General features: G+C 46.1%; 1 protein-coding gene across 1 annotated transcript in view; it reads right to left on the reverse strand.

The window, feature by feature from the left end:
* Positions 1 to 18,708, reverse strand: part of abs (ATP-dependent RNA helicase abstrakt) — a 216,328-nt gene that overhangs the window by 115,190 nt on the left and 82,430 nt on the right. Inside the window, exon 7 of the mRNA XM_050193326.2 lies at positions 9,812 to 9,903. Within this exon, the coding sequence (XP_050049283.1) occupies positions 9,812 to 9,903 (92 nt within the window). The remainder of the gene's footprint in view (positions 1 to 9,811; positions 9,904 to 18,708) is intronic.

The following is an 18,708-nucleotide window of genomic DNA, read 5'->3' on the forward strand; positions in this document are numbered from 1 at the left end:
CAGCTTAACATTATGTTTTTGGATTTTTCAAAGGCCTCTGATAGGGTGTCTCATGGAAAGCTGTTGCATAAACTTGAGCATATTCATCTGCCATCGCATGTCATCCAGTGGATTGTGACTTATCTTGGGAAGCGGGAGTAGTTTCTAAGAATAAAGAATTGTGACTCAGGTGCGCTACCGGTCACTTCTGGTGTGCCTCAGGGAAATGTGTAGAAGCCGCTACTGCTTTTCATTCATGTGACCGATCTGCCCGATGTCATTCATGATGATGTATCTATCCGGCTGTTCGCAGATGATTGTGTTGTTTTGAAACAAATCACTTCTCAATATTGCTACGGAACAGTATTTGCGATGACAAAGAGGCGAGCAGGGTGAAGACGACGACGACGACGACGATTAGAGGCTAGCGCTGGCTGTTGCCTCTTGGCCAAGTGCAGCGCATTTCCTTGTAAATATACTTGTATATAGCTTTCCTCTGCTTCTTCCTACGTAACATATCTGGTGGAGGTGGACGTTCCCTGTACCTCGTCATGGAGCTTTGCAGTGGACGGTACGTCGAGCCTTCCTTCATGGCAATCGGCGACGACAACTCGACTCCGCGTGCTCCGACACCTGCTACCACTTCGACGACCTACATCACTCTCCCCGATCCCCGTGACCCTGGCGTATTCTCAGGCAAAGATGGGGAAGACGTCGAAGACTGGATCAGCCTGTACGAACACGTCAGCCACAATAACCAGTGGGACCCTACTATCATGCTCGCCAACGTAGTATTTTACCTCGGTGGCACACCTCCAGTTTGGTTTCGGACGCACGAAGATGAGCTCACAAGTTGGGATTCGCTAAAGCAAAAGCTCCGAGACTTGTTCGGCAACCCCTAGGGTCACCAACTTGCCGCGCAGAAGGCGCTTTCTGGCCGTGTGCAGACGTCGACAGAGCCCTACGTCGAGTACATTCAAAACATCTTAGCTCAGTGCAGCAAAGTTGACGCACACATGACTGAGTCAGACAAGGTTTCCCACATCCTCAAAGGCATTGCTGATGACGCTTTCAACAACGTGGCAACGGTGGATGCAGTTATAAAAGAGTGCCGCTGCCTGGAACTCGCTAAAAGTCAACGTATCAACCAGAAGTTTGCCCGTCTGTCAAACACCCCAGCGACATCTTCCTGTGCCGACGCTCCTCGTCCCAACAACACTAGCGATGTTACCAGGATCGTCCGGCGTGAGATCGAGGCCGCCTATCTGGCTGCCTTTGACTCCAGCCCCTCCAACACGCCTGCAGTCACGGTTTCCCTGATCCAGGCAGTTGTCCGCCAGGAGTTCGCAAACATGGGTCTCCACAACATCTGCTCGGCCCATCGCCCTGATACCCACCCGGCTACTTCGATTCCGCCCCGTCCCGCATATTCTTACCCACCACGTTTCCGCAACCCATCTGAATGGCGCACTGCTGACGACAAGCCCATTTGATTTCACTGCCATCGAATCGGAAACATTTCTCGGCACTGTCGCAGTCGCTGAAGTTCCCCGACCCGGTCTACTTATACTGCCTCCTCTCGCACCGCAGGTGGCCCTTCTCGTCCATTTACCACCCCCTCTGATAATGCCGCCACTGATTCTCCTGTGCCGAACTGCCCCTATTCTCGTTCGCCTTCGCCCCAACGACGACAATCTCGCTCCCCCCAGCCCCGTTGCTCCTATTCGCCGACTCCCTTCGGATGTCGCTCCCAGCTGGAAAACTAGACGATGCAGCACCTCGAGGTGACGCTGCATTGCTCCCGACGCCGCCAAATCCTCTACTGACGTTGCCCACTCATCTGAACCTTCTTGACGTGCAAGTCGACGGTGTTTCTGCATCTGCTCTTATAGGCACTGGGGCGCATTTGTTGGTAATGAGCGCTGACCTTCGTAACCGGCTGAGGAGAATAATCACGTCCGCCACGACGCCTGTTGTCCGTGTTGCCAATGGCGGCACAGCCCCCGTAATTGGTATGTGTGCCGCCTGCGTCTCCTTCGCCGATCGCTCCATTATCGTGCTATTCACAGTCATTGCCCACTGTCCCCACGACATCATCCTCAGCTTAGACTTCCTTTCCACACATTCTGCTCTCATCGATTGTTCCGCCAGTACTGTCCGCCTTGACCTGCTTGTTCTGGATCCCGCTGAACCACATCCATGTCGCCTCAGTTCCGTCGACTTCGTTCGCTTGCCACCTCCGGCACTGACTTGCATTGACTTAGTGTCATCCCCACCAATCCGCAACGGTCACCACATCGCAGCTCCTCTGCAAGACGTCCTCCTTACACACGGGATCACAGTACCTCATACAGTTTTATCTATTACGGCGAATTGCGTCTGCCTGCCAGTGGTCAATTTTGGCTTGACGACACAAGTGCTGCTACGCGGGATGTCTCTGGCCCAGCTTCGCTCATTCGAGGATCCCTCAGTAGCATCTATTGCAGTAATCGACAATTCAGCCGATCCTCCTCTACCATCGCTGACTTCGAGAAAATAATTGCACCCGACATGCCGACCGAGCACGCTCGTGAGCTCTAACGCATTCTGTTTTTCTACCACGATATTTTTTACTTTAACGATCGTCCTTTGACCCAAACTACAGCTGTTAAACATCGCATTATTACCGCCGATGCCCCTCCTATTCATCGCCGCCCGTATCGAGTGTCACCGGCTGAGCGTCAAGTCATTAACGCCGAAGTTCACAAAATGCTTGCCAAGTACATTACTGAACTGTCATGCAGTCCATGGGCGTCACCTGTTGTACTGGTGAAAAAGAAGGATGGCTCATGGCCCTTTTGCGTGGATTATCGGTACCCTAATAGGGTTACCAAAACGGACGTGTATCCCCTACCTCGGATTGATGACGCCCTTGCCTGCCTCCATGGTGCTGCTCGCTACTTCGCCTCTATTGACCTTTGCTCCGGCTACTGGCAGATTGCCGTGGACGATCTCAACCGTGAGAAGACTGCTTTTGTAACACCCGACGGTCTTTATCAATGCAAAGTGATGCCGTTCGGTCTATGTAACGCTCCTGCCACTTTTGAACGCATGATGGACTCCCTTCTTCATGGATTCAAATGGTCCATGTGCCTGTGCTACTTGGACGACGTTATAGTATTCTCCCCAACGTTCGCTACGCACCTCGAGCGCCTCTCCGCAGTCCTGGACGTTTTTCGTCGAGCCGGTCTGCAACTCAACGCATCGAAGTGCCAATTCGGCCGTCGCCAGATTACCGTGCTTGGACAACTCGTTGACATGAATGGAGTGCAACCGGACGCAGGCAAGATCCATGCTCTTACGCACTTCCCTGTTCCAAAGTGTGTCAAGGATGTGCGCAGCTTCATCGGCCTTTGGTCGTACTTCCGCCGTTTCTGAAAAATTTTCGCGGCCATAGCATGACCACTAATCGAGCTTTTGAAAAAAGACGCCCCTTTCCAGTGGGGCGATAACGAGGCCTCTGCATTCTCGCATCTAATCGACCTTCTTACAACGCCTCCTGTTCTGGCCCATTTCGATCCTTCTGTGCCTACCGAAGTCCGTACTGATGCCAGCAGTCACGGAATTGGAGCAGTACTGGCACAACGCCAGTGCGGCCACGACCGTGTTATCGCTTACGCCAGCAGGCTACTCTCGCCCGCGGAGCGCAACTATTCCATCACTGAGCGTGAGTGTCTGGCCCTAGTTTGGGCAGTTGCGAAATTCCGCCCATACTTACATGGCCGACCCTTTTCCGTTGTCACAGACCACCACGCGCTTTGCTGGTTATGCTCACTGAAAGATCCTACAGGAAGACTTGGTCACTGGGCCTTACGCCTCCAAGAATATTCGTATTCTGTCACCTACAAATCTGGCCGACTAGACAATGACGCTGACTGCCTGTCTCGCTACCAGTAGATGAGACTGACGACGCCGACAGCAGTACCGCCAACGGCATTTTCTCTGTGTCTGCCTTCGCTAACATCACCGATGAGCAGCACCGAGACCTATCGCTGCGAGCACTCATCGAGTGTCTGCGCTCTACACCTACCGACACATCCGTTTGCCGATATGTCCTCCAGGGCAACATTCTGTACCGAAGGAACTTCCTGCCTGATGGACCTGATCTTCTTGTCGTGCCAAAACATCTACGACAGACTGTGCTCTTTGAGATGCATGACGCACCCACTGCAGGACATCTTGGGGTAACCCGCACGTACGACCGCGTCCGCCGCCGCTTCTATTGGCCTGGTCTCGCTCGCTCCGTCCGACGCTATGTTGCTACCTGTGATCCCTGCCAGCATCGGAAAACACCTCAGGTGCTACCTGCCGGTCATCTCCAGCCAATCACCGTCCCTGTGGAGCCATTCTTTCGTGTTGGATTAGACCTCCTCGGTCCCTTTCCCACGTCATCCTCTGGGAACAAATGGGTAGCCGTCGCAACTGATTACGCCACCCGATACGCTATCATGCGGGCTCTTTCTACCAGTTGTGGCACTGACGTCGCGGACTTTCTCATGCGTGACATTATCTTGCTTCATGGCGCCCCGCAACAGCTGCTTACTGACCGTGGTCGTAAGTTCCTCTCGAAAGTTATCGCCGACATTGTGCATTCCTGCTCCATTCAACACAAGCTGACGACCTCATACCATCCTCAAACCAATGGCCTGACAGAGCGGTTAAACCGTACTCTTACCGATATGCTATCCAAGTACGTTTCCAAGGACCCCCACGACTGGGACATTGCCCTTCCTTACGTCACATTTGCATATAATTCTTCACGGCATGACACCGCCGGATTTTCTCCATTTTATCTACTGTACGGTAGCGAACCGACAATGCCCCTTGACACGGCACTTCCTCCTGCTGCGATCTCAACAAGCGAGTATGCGCGCGATGCCATCGCTTTCGCCGACCACGCATGCCAGCTTGCTTGTACTTGACTGATGGCCTCGCAAACCACCCAGCAGCGACAGTACAACGCCCGCCACCGTGACGTACAGTTTTCGCCTGGTTAGCTCGTGCTCCTGTAGTCACTGTCTCGTCACGTCGGACTTTCAGAGAAGCTCCTTTCACGATACACAGGGCCCTACCACGTGCTGCGCCAGGTGACGCCTGTGACGTACGAAATTGCTCCTGTGCGTTCAAACTCGTCCTCTACTCTGGCATCTAGTGATGTCATGCACGTCAGTAGGCTCAAGGGCTACTACACTGCTTCCGAGTCTGGCTTTTAGTCGCTCCAGGATGGCGCTTTTGCCGCTGGGGGTAGTGCTACGGAACAGTATTTGCGATGACAAAGAGGCGAGCAGGGTGAAGACAACGACAACGATTAGAGGCTAGCGCTGGCTGTTGCCTCTTGGCCAAGTGCGGCGTATATCCTTGTAAATATACTTGTATATAGCTTTTCGTCTGCGTCTTCCTACGTAACAATATGATCACTACATATTGGAACATAACTTACACTGTATTGATGATTGGTGCACATCCTGGAATATCAAACTAAACACTGAAAAACACTGTTCTGTTGCGCCTAACAAGAAACAAACAACCTAACACATATACTTATTTACTAAAAAAAAAAACACGATATTTTAGAGGTAGACAATTACATGTACCTTGGTGTCGCGTTAGACAGCAAACTTTCTTGGTCTACACACATTTCTGTAATATTATTAAAGGGAAAATAAGACATCCATCGAAACGTTGCTAAGTGCTACAAAGGAAACCCATATGGGTTCCTCGAAAGAAATGCTTCGCAGTTGAAGAAAAAATAAAAAATTTGTCCTGGTCTGAGACTCGAACTCGGGACCACGCCTTTCCAGGGCAGCCGCTCTACTTTATTAATTACTTCTCTCCACTTTGTGGGTTTTCCGCAGAACTGTTATGCCATTTCTGTAATATGTTCATTACCTCTAAAAGAAATATGGTTTCTCCGGAGAAATTAACAATGTGCCATTTCATGTTAAACTTCTCACGTATAATGCTTGTGTTAGAGCGAAGCTTGAATACGCCGCGACTGTATGCGACCAACACAATAAAGGCGACATTGCACAGCTCCAGCATATTCGGAGGAGGGCAGTGTAATACATCTTCAATACGTACCGAAGACATGACTCGCCCACTTTGTTAATGTGTCACACCGTATTCCTACTCTAGTACCGCAGAAAAGTTAGCTGCCTTGTGTTTTCACACAACTGTCTTTATGGAACTACTAAACATACCATACCAGTAAAGCCTCATTCTACAAGGAAAACTTAACATCCTCATGATAGGGCACTGATGCCAACTTTCACTAGGACTAACACATTTAAGAATAGCTTCTTTTCTAAAACTGTCTCAGAGTGGAACAAATTACCTGCAAGTGTCTTGATTCTAGTGATTTTTTGCATGAACTGGAGTGTCATTTTTGCGGCTGTTAATTGACCATATCCTATGTGTTTGACATTTACATTGTGCATTTAGTATGTTTTTTGGGTTGTCAGTTGCACCTATTTTTGTCATCCCAATCATTTTTTGACGGCCCCGACTGCTCGGACCACAGTAGTGGTTTGCAGTATGTAAATAAACAAAGAAAAAAAAAACACACACTTTGAGAACTCGTCACCCACCTTGGCTCAGTGCACATGCGCCGCCTAATAAAGCACTGCACGTAAGTCCTCAATTCAATGAGTGTCCTTTAATTTGAACTCCACTTAATTCTAACAAATTCTAGGCCCCTTAAAATTTGAATTATCACGGTTCAACAGTACATTCTATTATTTCAGTTGCATGAAAAATGTATTAGACAGGTTCTAGTATATTCAAACACAATGCACATGGTCACAGACTCATCTTCATAAGGAAATGAAATATCTTGGTGGATTCCCGTTGTCACCTATTAACCCACGGCTGCTGAATACAACCACACCCAATTATAATGAATATAAATATTTTTAAATAACAGTTATACCAGTAGTTCAGTATATCTAGATTTACCCCAAAAGGACATGATAAAGCCTACTTGGTGGAGCTCAAGCCACATTTTGTAACTATCTATTTCACCTTATATGTATTCTCTCCTGCATTCATCATTGGTTCATATGCTGTCACATCACCTTTATTTTGTATGAATCAGCCACTCGGCATGACGGATGATAAGAACGAGAAATGAAATGAATTTTTGTAAAATATGGCTCCTGGTTGCAATGACCCATTTCTGTATTGAAATAACTGAGCGAAGGCTGCTTCCTTTTGAGCTGCTGTGCCTCAGCCTTTCCATGACTGCTCAAGAGGTTCCCATGCTTCTTCACAAATGTAAAAGGGAACACACAACCTTGTGCAACTAGGAAGTGCTCATGAATGTCACCAACACATTGTGTCACCCCACATCCACAGCACAAAGTACGGACAGGTGCCCTTGGTCTGTGAACTGTGCACCCCGTCGTGTCACGAAACAGTGATTTTTGGGCCCTGTGTCAGTGAATACATGTGCAGGTAGTCACCACTGTGCTGAGTCATGCTGCCATTGCCTTATGCTCACAAGCTGTCTGCTTCACCAGCTGCAAAATTGTTTCTTAATATGCAGTGCCAGCAGCTTTCTTTTTTCTCCTCATCCCAACCTCTCGCTTTGGCAGCGAGAGGTTGGGATGCCTTCAGGCTTGGGGATGGCCCCTGTTCCAAGCAATGACAGTACCTATTTTACCTGACAGCATCTATTGTGAGCCTACTGAAGCTGCAGCAAATGTTCCAAAGCTACCTGAGGTTGGCAAAGGGGTGCCCACATACCATGCCCTGAAATCTCTATAGGGAGTCTTTTCAAGATAAGAAGACTACAAGCAGCCACACAAGGAGTGAAATTTCTACATATCACAAAAACTTGTTTGTTTCCAGTACACCGGGGTTCTGTTTTCTTCACGGTACCTCCTGCATATACATCTTCATACACAGAGTCTGCAACACACACAGAAAACAGTATCCCCACAGCAAGCGGACAAATGCATAGCCACAGTAGGAGGTGCAGCACTTTGATGAGCACTTTGCTGCAAAACAGTAACCAATGAGATAACTCAACCAACAATGAACCCATTGGCAAAGTGTACAACCTGCATGCACATGAGGGAGTTTCTTCGGGTTTTAAAGACATTTTTGCATGCTCACCATTGTTCTTTACCACCTGTCCACTCATTAAGAAGTCTGTCCTTGGAGCTAATAGCCTTGAGCCTTTTTTTCTTTCACTTCCTCACCATTTTATAGGAGGTGGGGGTGAATTGTTCATAGTATCAGTACAAAGCTTTGAAAGGTAACTGTCGAAAAAATTAAATTGTGTGCAAGGTTTAACTATATTTTTATTTGTCAATACTGTCAGTCGTGTCAGGGACGGTAGCAGGAAGGGCATCTTTGTGGGATAATCAATGCATACAGGCAATTGTAAAAGAAAGAATGAAATAAATAATAATAAATGTACTCAATATAAAATGCCCCATAGCATAAACTATAAGAGACACCGTAGTGGGGGGAGGACACCAGATAAATTCCAACAAGTTGGAGTTTTTTATTGTGCAATAAAAGTACAAGAGCACTTTTGCATCTCGCCCCCATTGTAATCGGACTTGTGGCTTCATGCTCAGCCAGAGCCCCACAGACACTGCACCGGGTTTCCTTGAAAACACTTGTTTTGAGTCAGCCCACTCAACCTACGTGTGCAGTGCTTTGCAATGCAGTATTTTGTGGATTTGGCCATTTTGGTTGTAGACCTTTACTTAGCCATTGTTTCATAATGAATCTTGTGTTCTTCATATTGAAATGTTATTTTGTCATTGTATGTTGACATAAATAGTGCCTGCCTGCCACCCCTGTATGATGTATGCTTGTACTTGTTCTTTCGGCCCCAGATGTACTCGAGCTACTTTTTTGTATCTTTTTATCTACGGTACATTCCCTAACTGACTGGTATGAATAAAGCATTCATTCATTCATACATTTATTATCAAAATAAGAAATAGAACTTCTAACTTTGGTCTTGAGTCTAGCAGTGATCGGTAAGCACTTGCCATCTCTATGCATGTCCCTGCTCTAAGAAACTTGCCAGAGCTGAGAAAGACGTTTACACTATAGTAGTCCATAACAATGGGATAGCCTTATTCACATGGAGAGACAAAAACAGTATATAGCTCTACCCAATGGCATGAATTACTGCAGAAATTCTATATGAGCATTGAATGCAGGAGTCAGTCGATTTAGCACACATAACTTTACTTCTTCAGCTTGGACCTGTACTGGCCTAAACTATTGTGTAAAAAAAAAAAAAAAAAAAACTTTCCTCCTCTGGTCCTCACCTCTTACGCATACAGACTCCTCATGCCCTCGCTTGTCAGCATGCAATTTTTTTTAGGTTGGTAGTAGAACCAATGATGTAGCAACAAAGTTGGAACAAAATGCTGCCTATGAAGCTTCCTTTGATGCAAAACCAAATCCATCAACATGGCTGATATACACAAAAAAATATTTCAGCTCGTTTCACCAATCGCGCCTGCATGCTATCACGTGACAGTTGTGAGCCTGCCATTTCCTTTCTTGAGGCAATGGCAATGCAGTGCAATGCAAAAAGCAGGTTGTCCTATCATCTGAGAGGCTGCATACACCAGTATGTATACAATGATGTTGGGACATAAAAGAAAATAACCAAACACACTATCAATAGGATAAGCATGTAAGACTGCAACACAAGACTAAAAAAAAGAATATCAAGTTGTATCTGGTGCACAAGCATCAACAGCAGTCGAGGTTTTGTCCTGTGCTACAAAAGGCAAGTTAGAAAGGTATGGTGACTGCTTACACAGCTGGCAGACCTTGCATCTGGATTGGAGTGGGCTTTGTAATGCCTTTGTGACGTAGGCTGCTCAAAATCGTTCGAGGGAACTTCATTTCCTAAAAGAAGACAAAAAAAAAAAAGAAAGCTTTCATATTATGGCACTCTTCCTTCTCTTTACCTCAAAATCAATAAATCAATCTCACTGCAAGTTCAGCTATTTCACCACTGCGGCAGTGAACGCCGGTAGTTGTATTCTGGCTGCAATGGTGCATGGAGAGAATGCGGAAAGCGGAATGCACCGAGCCTTTTTGATTGTTTGCAATGTTGTTTCATCACTGCATTGTGACAGTATAGTAAAGTAATAAACTGTTGTGTGCCTGGTGTGCTGCAATAAAATGCAAAGAGAAAAACCTTTAAAGGGCCCCTCACCAGGCCCCATAAAAAATTTTGGTTACATGCTGGAAGTTGTTATGTGTCCTCTAGGGAGCAATCTGCTGCAAAAATTTTTCAAATCGGCTCATTAATAGCCGAGATAGAAATATTTCAGTGCCGCGAACCCATGATTTCAGGAGGCGAGCTCCACTGCCATGACTTCGAGGATCGTGTGACACATACGTCACAGGCCCCACCTGCATTTTTTTTTTCCTTGCTTTATTGCGGCGTGGCGCACTTCTGCTGACGGCGTCACATGCGAGCTGTTGTGGTTGTCTCGACTCACGCAGCACACGATTTTACATGCTGTGCACAAGGACAACTGACTAGCGGTACAAGTCGGTGCTACACAAATACTGAGGCAGACACAAGTGGATCACATAGCATCATTCCGCACTGGAACACGGTACAAAATGACATAGTTTTGGTGTCTGCACGCGCAACTGCCTGACGTGGGAACAAGCAGACGAAACGGAAGTACACCTCTCTTGCTGCAGTGCGAAGTAAAACAAAAACATGCAGACATTCGGTTTGTGTGTTTTAGTATTTCTCTAAGCTTTAATTCGTCTAGTCACGCAACATATTACACAAATAACAGATGTTGCGTTGAACGATTCTTGAAGTCACGTGTCACCACGAGCGATGTCATAGCACAAACACGTGTACGTAGGAGCACTAGCATGTGTATACATCATCCTCCAGCTTGGAGCGCAACGGTTGCAAGAAGAGAAAATGGTGTTCGGTTTGAAATTTCAAATCTTTCCGTGGCACGCAGTGATGCAATACTTTGCACACACGATCGTTATCACGCATTATTTACATTATTTGCCCGCAGTAGACGCACCGTGGCACCGGTGCAGGTAGAAGGGCATCGGAACAAATGCCAGACAGACGCCACAGGTGTTCTGTAAGCCCACTTTTACAAAAAACTTGACCACCATTATGATGTGTGAACATTGTCAGCTCAATATGGAAATCGCCTCCCTATTTCTGTACAGTGTTCAGAAACTTAAACGCGAACAATTTCAAAACAACTATAACGTCTAGTTTCTATTCGAGGTTTACCTGCATTTGCAACAGCGGCCTAATTCCGAATTCAGAAGGTATACTTGGGACTACTCCATCATTAGAACTTGGCTACAGAGAGACTGCATGTCACACTTTTATGTATTTATGCATAAAAGGCAATTGTTGCTGTTTTTAGCGGCCTGCATTTCATTTTTTGCACTGTACATCTCTTTCCATGTGGTGACAGCATCTTTTATGATAGTGACAATGTCCAACATTTGTTGTGTGCCTGCGTGTCAGCCTAGTTGCAAGGGTTCCTTATAACCTAACTTACTAACTAATGACTACCTAACATACAAAGTAAAAATTAAATTAATTAACTAAACTAATTGCCTTACAAATAACAAACTCAGCTAACAACCTAACTAGCTAATTCCCTAAATAAATTCTGAAATACCGAACTTGATTAAATCGTAACTTAATCAACTAACAAAGGTAACAGGAATAATTAAGTAATCACACAACTAATAACTAAGTTAATTAACTAAACTAAGTAAGCTAATCAACAAATTACTAACTAAACTAACCTAGCTTACTAACTCATTAATACTCCTGTAACACGAACAGTCTTAACAGTTGTTAAGCTAACTACAGTTACGGCTGACCGTGGTTACCATACGCTACATGGCAGATGTAACCGCAGTTAGTCGTCTAACAATGTTTATCACAAACTGAGCTTTGTAACCTCGGTTTCTCTTCGCAAACAGAGAACCAGACAAGATGGCGGATGCCATAGCAATTGTGAGCGCAACAAAGTCGTCCGAACTGATGAGCCAAAAGAGCGTTAACTGACTAGATGCGAATACAGGGTCACTATTACGAGTTTGAGAAGATCCAGTGGCACAAAAAAACGTAGAAAATTAGCCTTAAACAAGAGCAAAACAGCTGATCAACGCTACAGAAAACAATAAATTGTACTGGCTGTTCTATTGAGTTCACCAAGCCAGGGTTGAGAGATTGATTTCAAATTCCGCATAGTGGTGAAGAACATGTGGTTTACGTACAATTTCACGCTATTATTCGATGAAGAGATAATTATTTGGTGCCCTAAATTAACAACTCAATAATGGTATTTTAATATACACTGCTAAATTTGCACAAAAAATTTGCTCATGTGATTACCACCTGATAATGTTCCTTTCCCTAACTGAGCCCACATAGCAACAGCAAATCGATGTAGCAGAAACTGTGGTTAAATCCGCTAACCACGGTTAATCGTAACTGTAGCTAAGGCTGACCATGTGACAGGGGTATACCTAAACTTGCTAATAACCAACCTAAATTAACTAACTAAATAACTAGCCTATCAACCAAATATAACCATAAATAACAAACTTAAATAAGTAAACTAAGTAAAATAATGAACTTGCTAAATATGACTACAATAACCAATGAACTAACCAAACAAATAACCAATTAACTAAACTAAACAATTATCAAGCTAATACCCAACTAAAGTAACTAACCTCACCAATAACTAAACTAAATAATAGCTAATGTAACTACAGTAACAAAACTAACTGAACTAATAAACAAACAATTTAACTAACAACTAATCAACAAAATAAACTGACTAAATAAATAAGCTAACTAACAAAGCTAATTGAACTAATTAACTAATAACTAAGCTAACTAGAGTAACTAATAACCTAACGAAAGTAAATTATCAACCAAGTAACCAAAGCAGCTAATAGCTAACTAGCAAACTAAAATTGTGACTAAACTAATAAATATAATTAACTAATCAAACTAACAATCTAACCAATTAACAAAACTAACTGATATTCAAAAAGTAACAACTAACCTGATAACTAATCCTGAAATACCAATATAACTAATCTGCTAACTAAATAATAAACTATTAACTAACTTATCTAACTAACTAGAGAATAGTGTATAGACAGCTGACCAAAACATTTTTTCTGAGGAATGCAACAGGAGGGGGGACACACGTCAATCTCGTAATGCTGCAGTGTATATAATTTATGCACAAATGCACTGCATGCTAAATTGCTTAGCCAAAAGTTCCCGTTCCATGATCACTCTGCCAAACATGCTGAAACAAATGTGGAGGAGGCACCTTTCCTGGTGAAAAATTTGCATGATCATGCAGCCCAGCCATCTGGCTGCGGCAGATCGATCCCTGACGATTATTTATTGGTGTCCCCTTTGAAATGGGGCAGTCACAAATGGTCACCTAGCCTGCTTGAATTAATCAGGTATGCTAAACATGCTTTTCATTCTAGCATTTTTATACATCTTCTTAATCTTTTTTCTCTTCCTCAAAACTTCTACTTATGCCAGTGCCTCTAGTACCACCTTCTGTCTGTATATGAAACTTTCTGGGAAGTTTCGTGACGAGAAGGAAAGTATAAAAAAAATATATATATTGCAGCAGAACCCATCTCACGATCACTGTCGATGGTAATGCGTTAGCATTGAATTGGTATAGTGACGCAACATATTGCCACCATTGAAACGAGTTATATGTATGAGGAGTGCACTGTAGTGGGACTCCTCTATAGCACTTTCCAAAGAACACTCTGCGCCATCTAGCATGGCTGACATTAAGCCTGCACATGGCCTCCAAAATGCATGGCACACCGGTGTGTATGAACACTGAGAAATATGTCATGCGGCAACCGGGTTTCTCTTTTATGGTTCTTTCTGGACACGCTGCGCCATATAATGGCGCAGCGTGTCCAGAAAGATGCCACATGCTGAGAAGTCCACATGTGGCATCCAAGACGAGAAGCATTGCACACGGTATACCTATGGACGCTGAGAATTGTTCCCTCACTTGGCGTACACTCAATGGCACATACTCAGTGACTTAGGTTGGCAGGAGATTCACTGAAGAGCGGCACATACCCAGTGCATTCATGGTGCAGCTCGCTAAAGAATTGGCATGAAAGGCATCCTCTGAAAAGTGGCAAATGCCCAGTGCATTTGTGGTGTAGTTTGCTAATGCAGTGGGTTGCTGTTCTCGCGGAACTCATTCATTCATTCATTCATTCATTCATTTACCATCAGGACGTTTCAGCATTAGAGAGGGGAGTGGGTTATACAAGAAATAGGAAGGAAATATATTACAAGCTAATATACAATATTTGCTAATTATGCAATGTTAGCTGGAAGTTTGATAAGTACAGTAATAGAACATGGCATAGTATAAGTAACATTAGAAAAAAAAAACAGTAGTTCGTACAAATCTTTGCTATTATACAGTGTCAGCTAGTGCTTTTCGAAAATTGTCATTGTTATTAATGGAAACAGTATCAGAGGGAAGTTCATCCCAATCTTTTGACGTGGGTTTGACATTTGTGGGTTCGATTCCACTCAGAATTGGAGAAATTTAAGGGATCTCTTTCATCATAGAGTGGCACATCGCCATTGCCAATGGCACATACCTAGTTGCCCAAGTTGGTGTCAAATACATTCATTGAAGAGTGACACACACCTACTGGCATATACCCAGTGACCCAAGGTGATATCAAAGAGGCTCACTGAAGACCAGCACGGACCGAGTGGCACATACCGAGTCCCCCAAGTCGGCGAGTTTCCTCGAACAGTGGTGTCTACCCAGTCCCGCATCTACATTGACCCATGTGGGCGTAAAAGAAGTTTGTTGAAGAGCTGAGAAATGCATCATGTGGCAACCAGCTTTCTCTCTTGCACTTCTTTCTGGACACGTTGCACCATCTAGTGGCACTGCCAAGAAGTCCACGCGTGGCCTCTGAGACCAGAAGTGTGGTGCACTGGTGCCTGCGAACGCTGAGAATTGTTCCCTTGCTCGCCGCACACCTGGTAGCACATACTCAGTGACTGAAGTTGACGAGAGGTTCATTGAAGAGTGGCACATAGCCAGTGTATTCAGGGCACAGTTGTCAAAGCAATGGCATGAAAGGTGTCCATTGAAAAGCGGCACATACCCACTGCATTTGCAGTGCAGCCTGCTAAACCGTTGGGTTGCCGTGTTTGAAGAGACCTTGTAAAGCGAGTGCGATTCCGCTCAGGACTGGAGAAATTTAAGGGATTTTTTTTCATCCTTGTAGAGCGGCACATTCTCAATGGCACATACCTAGTCACCCAAGTTGATGTCAAAGACGTTCATTGAAGAGCGGCACACACCTAATGGCATATACAGTGCTCCAAGTCAGCATCAAAGAGTTTCATTGGACAGTGATACCTATCCAGCTCCACATCTACAGTGACCCATGTTGGTGTGAAAGAGGTTCGTTGAAGAGCGGCACATGTGTACACATTGCCACATGTGTACAGTCAACCGCAAAAGTTTACAGGACGCAGGATCTGCCAAGAAGCTGAATTCTCGCAAAGCATGCTCACACAGCCTCGAATTAAATGTTCCAGCATGTAGTAATCTTCGCCACCTACACAGTGATTCATTAAATACAAAGTGTCATGCTTTAACAGTGCAGGAATTCACATTTGAAGGGGAAACCGCATCCCGTAAACTTTTGCTGTTCACTGTACATATGTGCTGTTCGAACACTGTTCCCTCAGCACAGTAGACCGATGCACTACCCATTTAAAAACGGACTAACCAGTGACCCAGGTAGGCGGGTAGATATTGTTACGTGTAGAAAGACACAGACGGAAAAGGCTATTTACAAGCTATTTACACTGGACTGGAGCCAGAGCACCAGGCCGACATTTTCTCGCGCCAAGGGCACAGACCCACTTCGTCGTCGTTCTCTCGGCGGCTCGTCTCTCGGGTATCTACCGATAATATCGTAATACGACCCCCCAGCGGCAAAAGCGCCGTCCCGGTCCTGTTAAATATCCAAGGCACGTGGAGAGTTGTAGGGCTTGAGTCGGGTGACGTGGACAATGTCACTGGTTGTCACACCGGAGGACGTAGTGGGCGTGGCTAGAACAATTTCATAGGTGACATCGGTCACTTGGCGAAGCACGCGATATGGGCCGGTATAACAGGAAAGCAGTTTCTCACAAAGGCCAACTTTACGCGATGGTGACCAAAGCAACACGAGGGTGCCGGGCGCAACATGGACATCACGGTGACGGAGGTCGTAGCATCGCTTCTGTTTGTCTTGGGAGACTTGTAGACGAACGCGTGCAAGTTGACGAGCATGGTCAGCACGGGCGATTGCATCACGGGCATAAGCGCTAGTTGAAGCTGTGGTGGACGGAAGCACGGTGTCTAGTAGTAGCGTCGGTTCGTGGCCATACAAGAGGTAAAACGGGGAAAAGCCGGCAGTTTCGAGACGGAAAGAGTTGTATGCAAAGGTAATGTAGGGTAGAGCCAGATCCCAGTCATGGTGGTCGTCTGAAACGTATTTGGATAGCATGTCTGTAAGGGTGCGGTTCAAACGCTCAGTGAGGCTGTTCGTTTGAGGGTGGTAGGAGGTAGTAAATTTATGCTGAATGGAACAGGCCCGCATGATGTCATCAATGACTTTCGCCAAAAACGTACGGCCACGGTCGGTTAGCAATTGACGCAGAGCACCATGCATCAAAATGATATCACGTAGAAGGAAGTCCGCAACATCAGTTGCGCAACTGGTCGGAAGAGCGCTGGTTATGGCGTAGTGGGTCACGTAGTCCGCTGCGACGGCAACTCCCTTGTTTCCTGATGTAGATACCGGAAATTGCCCGAGAAGGTCTAAGCCGACACGATGGAAGGGCTCGGCAGGGATGTCGAGCGGCTGCAGGTAACCAGCGGGGGGCTGGGAAGGCTTCTTGCGTCGTTGGCAAAGTTCACAAGCGGCGACGTAATGTCGTGCGGAATGGGAAAGGCCCGGCCAGAAAAAACGGCGTCGTACACGGTCATAGGTTCGAGATACGCCGAGGTGTCCTGCCGTTGGTGCGTCGTGAAGCTCTTCTAGAACGGTTGAGCGGAGGTGTTTAGGTATGACAAGTAGGAACTCAGAGCCGTCCGGATGAAGGTTACGACGGTACAGAGTACCGTGGCGGAGGACGAAGAGGCGTAGAGTGGCATCGGCCAGAGAGTGTTCAAAACGGTCGATGAGTGCTCTGATGTAGGCGTCACGACGTTGCTCGTCGGCGAAATGAAGCAGCTGTGATACAGAGAATACGCAAGCAGCACTGGTAATATCGGAGGAGTCAGGATCGTCAACAGGGTAACGCGACAAGCTGTCAGCATCTTGGTGCAGGCGGCCAGACTTGTAGACCACGGAATATGAAAATTTTTGTAGCCTCAAAGCCCATCGACCAAGCCGACCTGTAGGATCTTTTAGCAATGAGAGCCAGCAGAGAGCGTGATGCTCAGTGACTACGGAAAAAGGGCAACCGTAAAGGTAAGAACAGAACTTCGCAACCGCCCAGACAACAGCAAGGCACTCTCGTTCCGTAATGGAATAGTTGTGCTCTGATGGTGCTAGGAGGCGGCTTGCATAAGCAATAACGCGATCCTGGCCACGCTGACGCTGGGCTAAGACAGCACCTACGCCATGACCGCTGGCATCTGTACGCAATTCTGTAGGGGCATCAGGGTCGTAGTGGGCGAGAATGGGTGGTGAGGCTAGAAGAGTGACGAGACGAGAGAAGGCGGCGGCTTCTGAAGTGCCCCACGAGAATTGTACGCCTTTCTTCAAAAGATTAGTGAGGGGTCTAGCAATTGCCGCAAAATCTGGAACAAAACGACGAAAGTACGAGCATAGTCCTACAAAACTTCGGACGTCTGCGGCTGTCTTCGGAACCGGAAACTCTCGGACAGCGCGAGTTTTGTCGGGGTCAGGCTGTACTCCGGAAGCGTCAACTAGATGGCCCAGAAGAGTAATTTGTCGGTGGCCAAAACGACATTTCGATGAGTTAAGTTGCAGCTTCGCCTTTCGAAATACATCAAGTATAGTTGTGAGACGCTCAAGGTGAGTGTCGAACGTTGGTGAGAAGACGATGACGTCGTCGAGGTAGCAGAGGCATGTGGACCACTTGAAACCTTGGAGCAAGGAGTCCATCATACGCTCAAAGGTGGCATAAATGGCGTTGCATAATCCAAACGGCATTACTTTAAATTGGTATAGGCCATCAGGTGTGATGAACGCAGTTTTTTTCTCTGTCCATATCGTCAACAGCAATCTGCCAATATCCAGAACGCAGATCAATAGAAGAGAAATAGCTGCAACTGTGGAGGCAGTCAAGCGCAACGTCTATACGTGGGAGCGGGTAGACATCCTTCTTAGTCATGTTGTTCAGATGACAGTAGTCTACACAGAAGTGTCATGTGCCGTCCTTCTTCTTAACCAACACCACAGGTGACGCCCAGGGACTTGAAGAAGGCTCAATAATGTTTTTCTCTAGCATTTTGTTCACTTCACTTTGAATTACTCGGCGTTCCGACGCAGAAACTTGATACGGTCGTCGGTGAATAGGCGTAGCATCGCCAGTAAGAATCCGATGCTTGACCGCGAGCGTCCGGC

Source organism: Dermacentor andersoni, chromosome 1, assembly GCF_023375885.2.
Source record: "Dermacentor andersoni chromosome 1, qqDerAnde1_hic_scaffold, whole genome shotgun sequence".
In the NCBI taxonomy this organism is placed as follows: Eukaryota; Metazoa; Arthropoda; class Arachnida; order Ixodida; family Ixodidae; genus Dermacentor; species Dermacentor andersoni.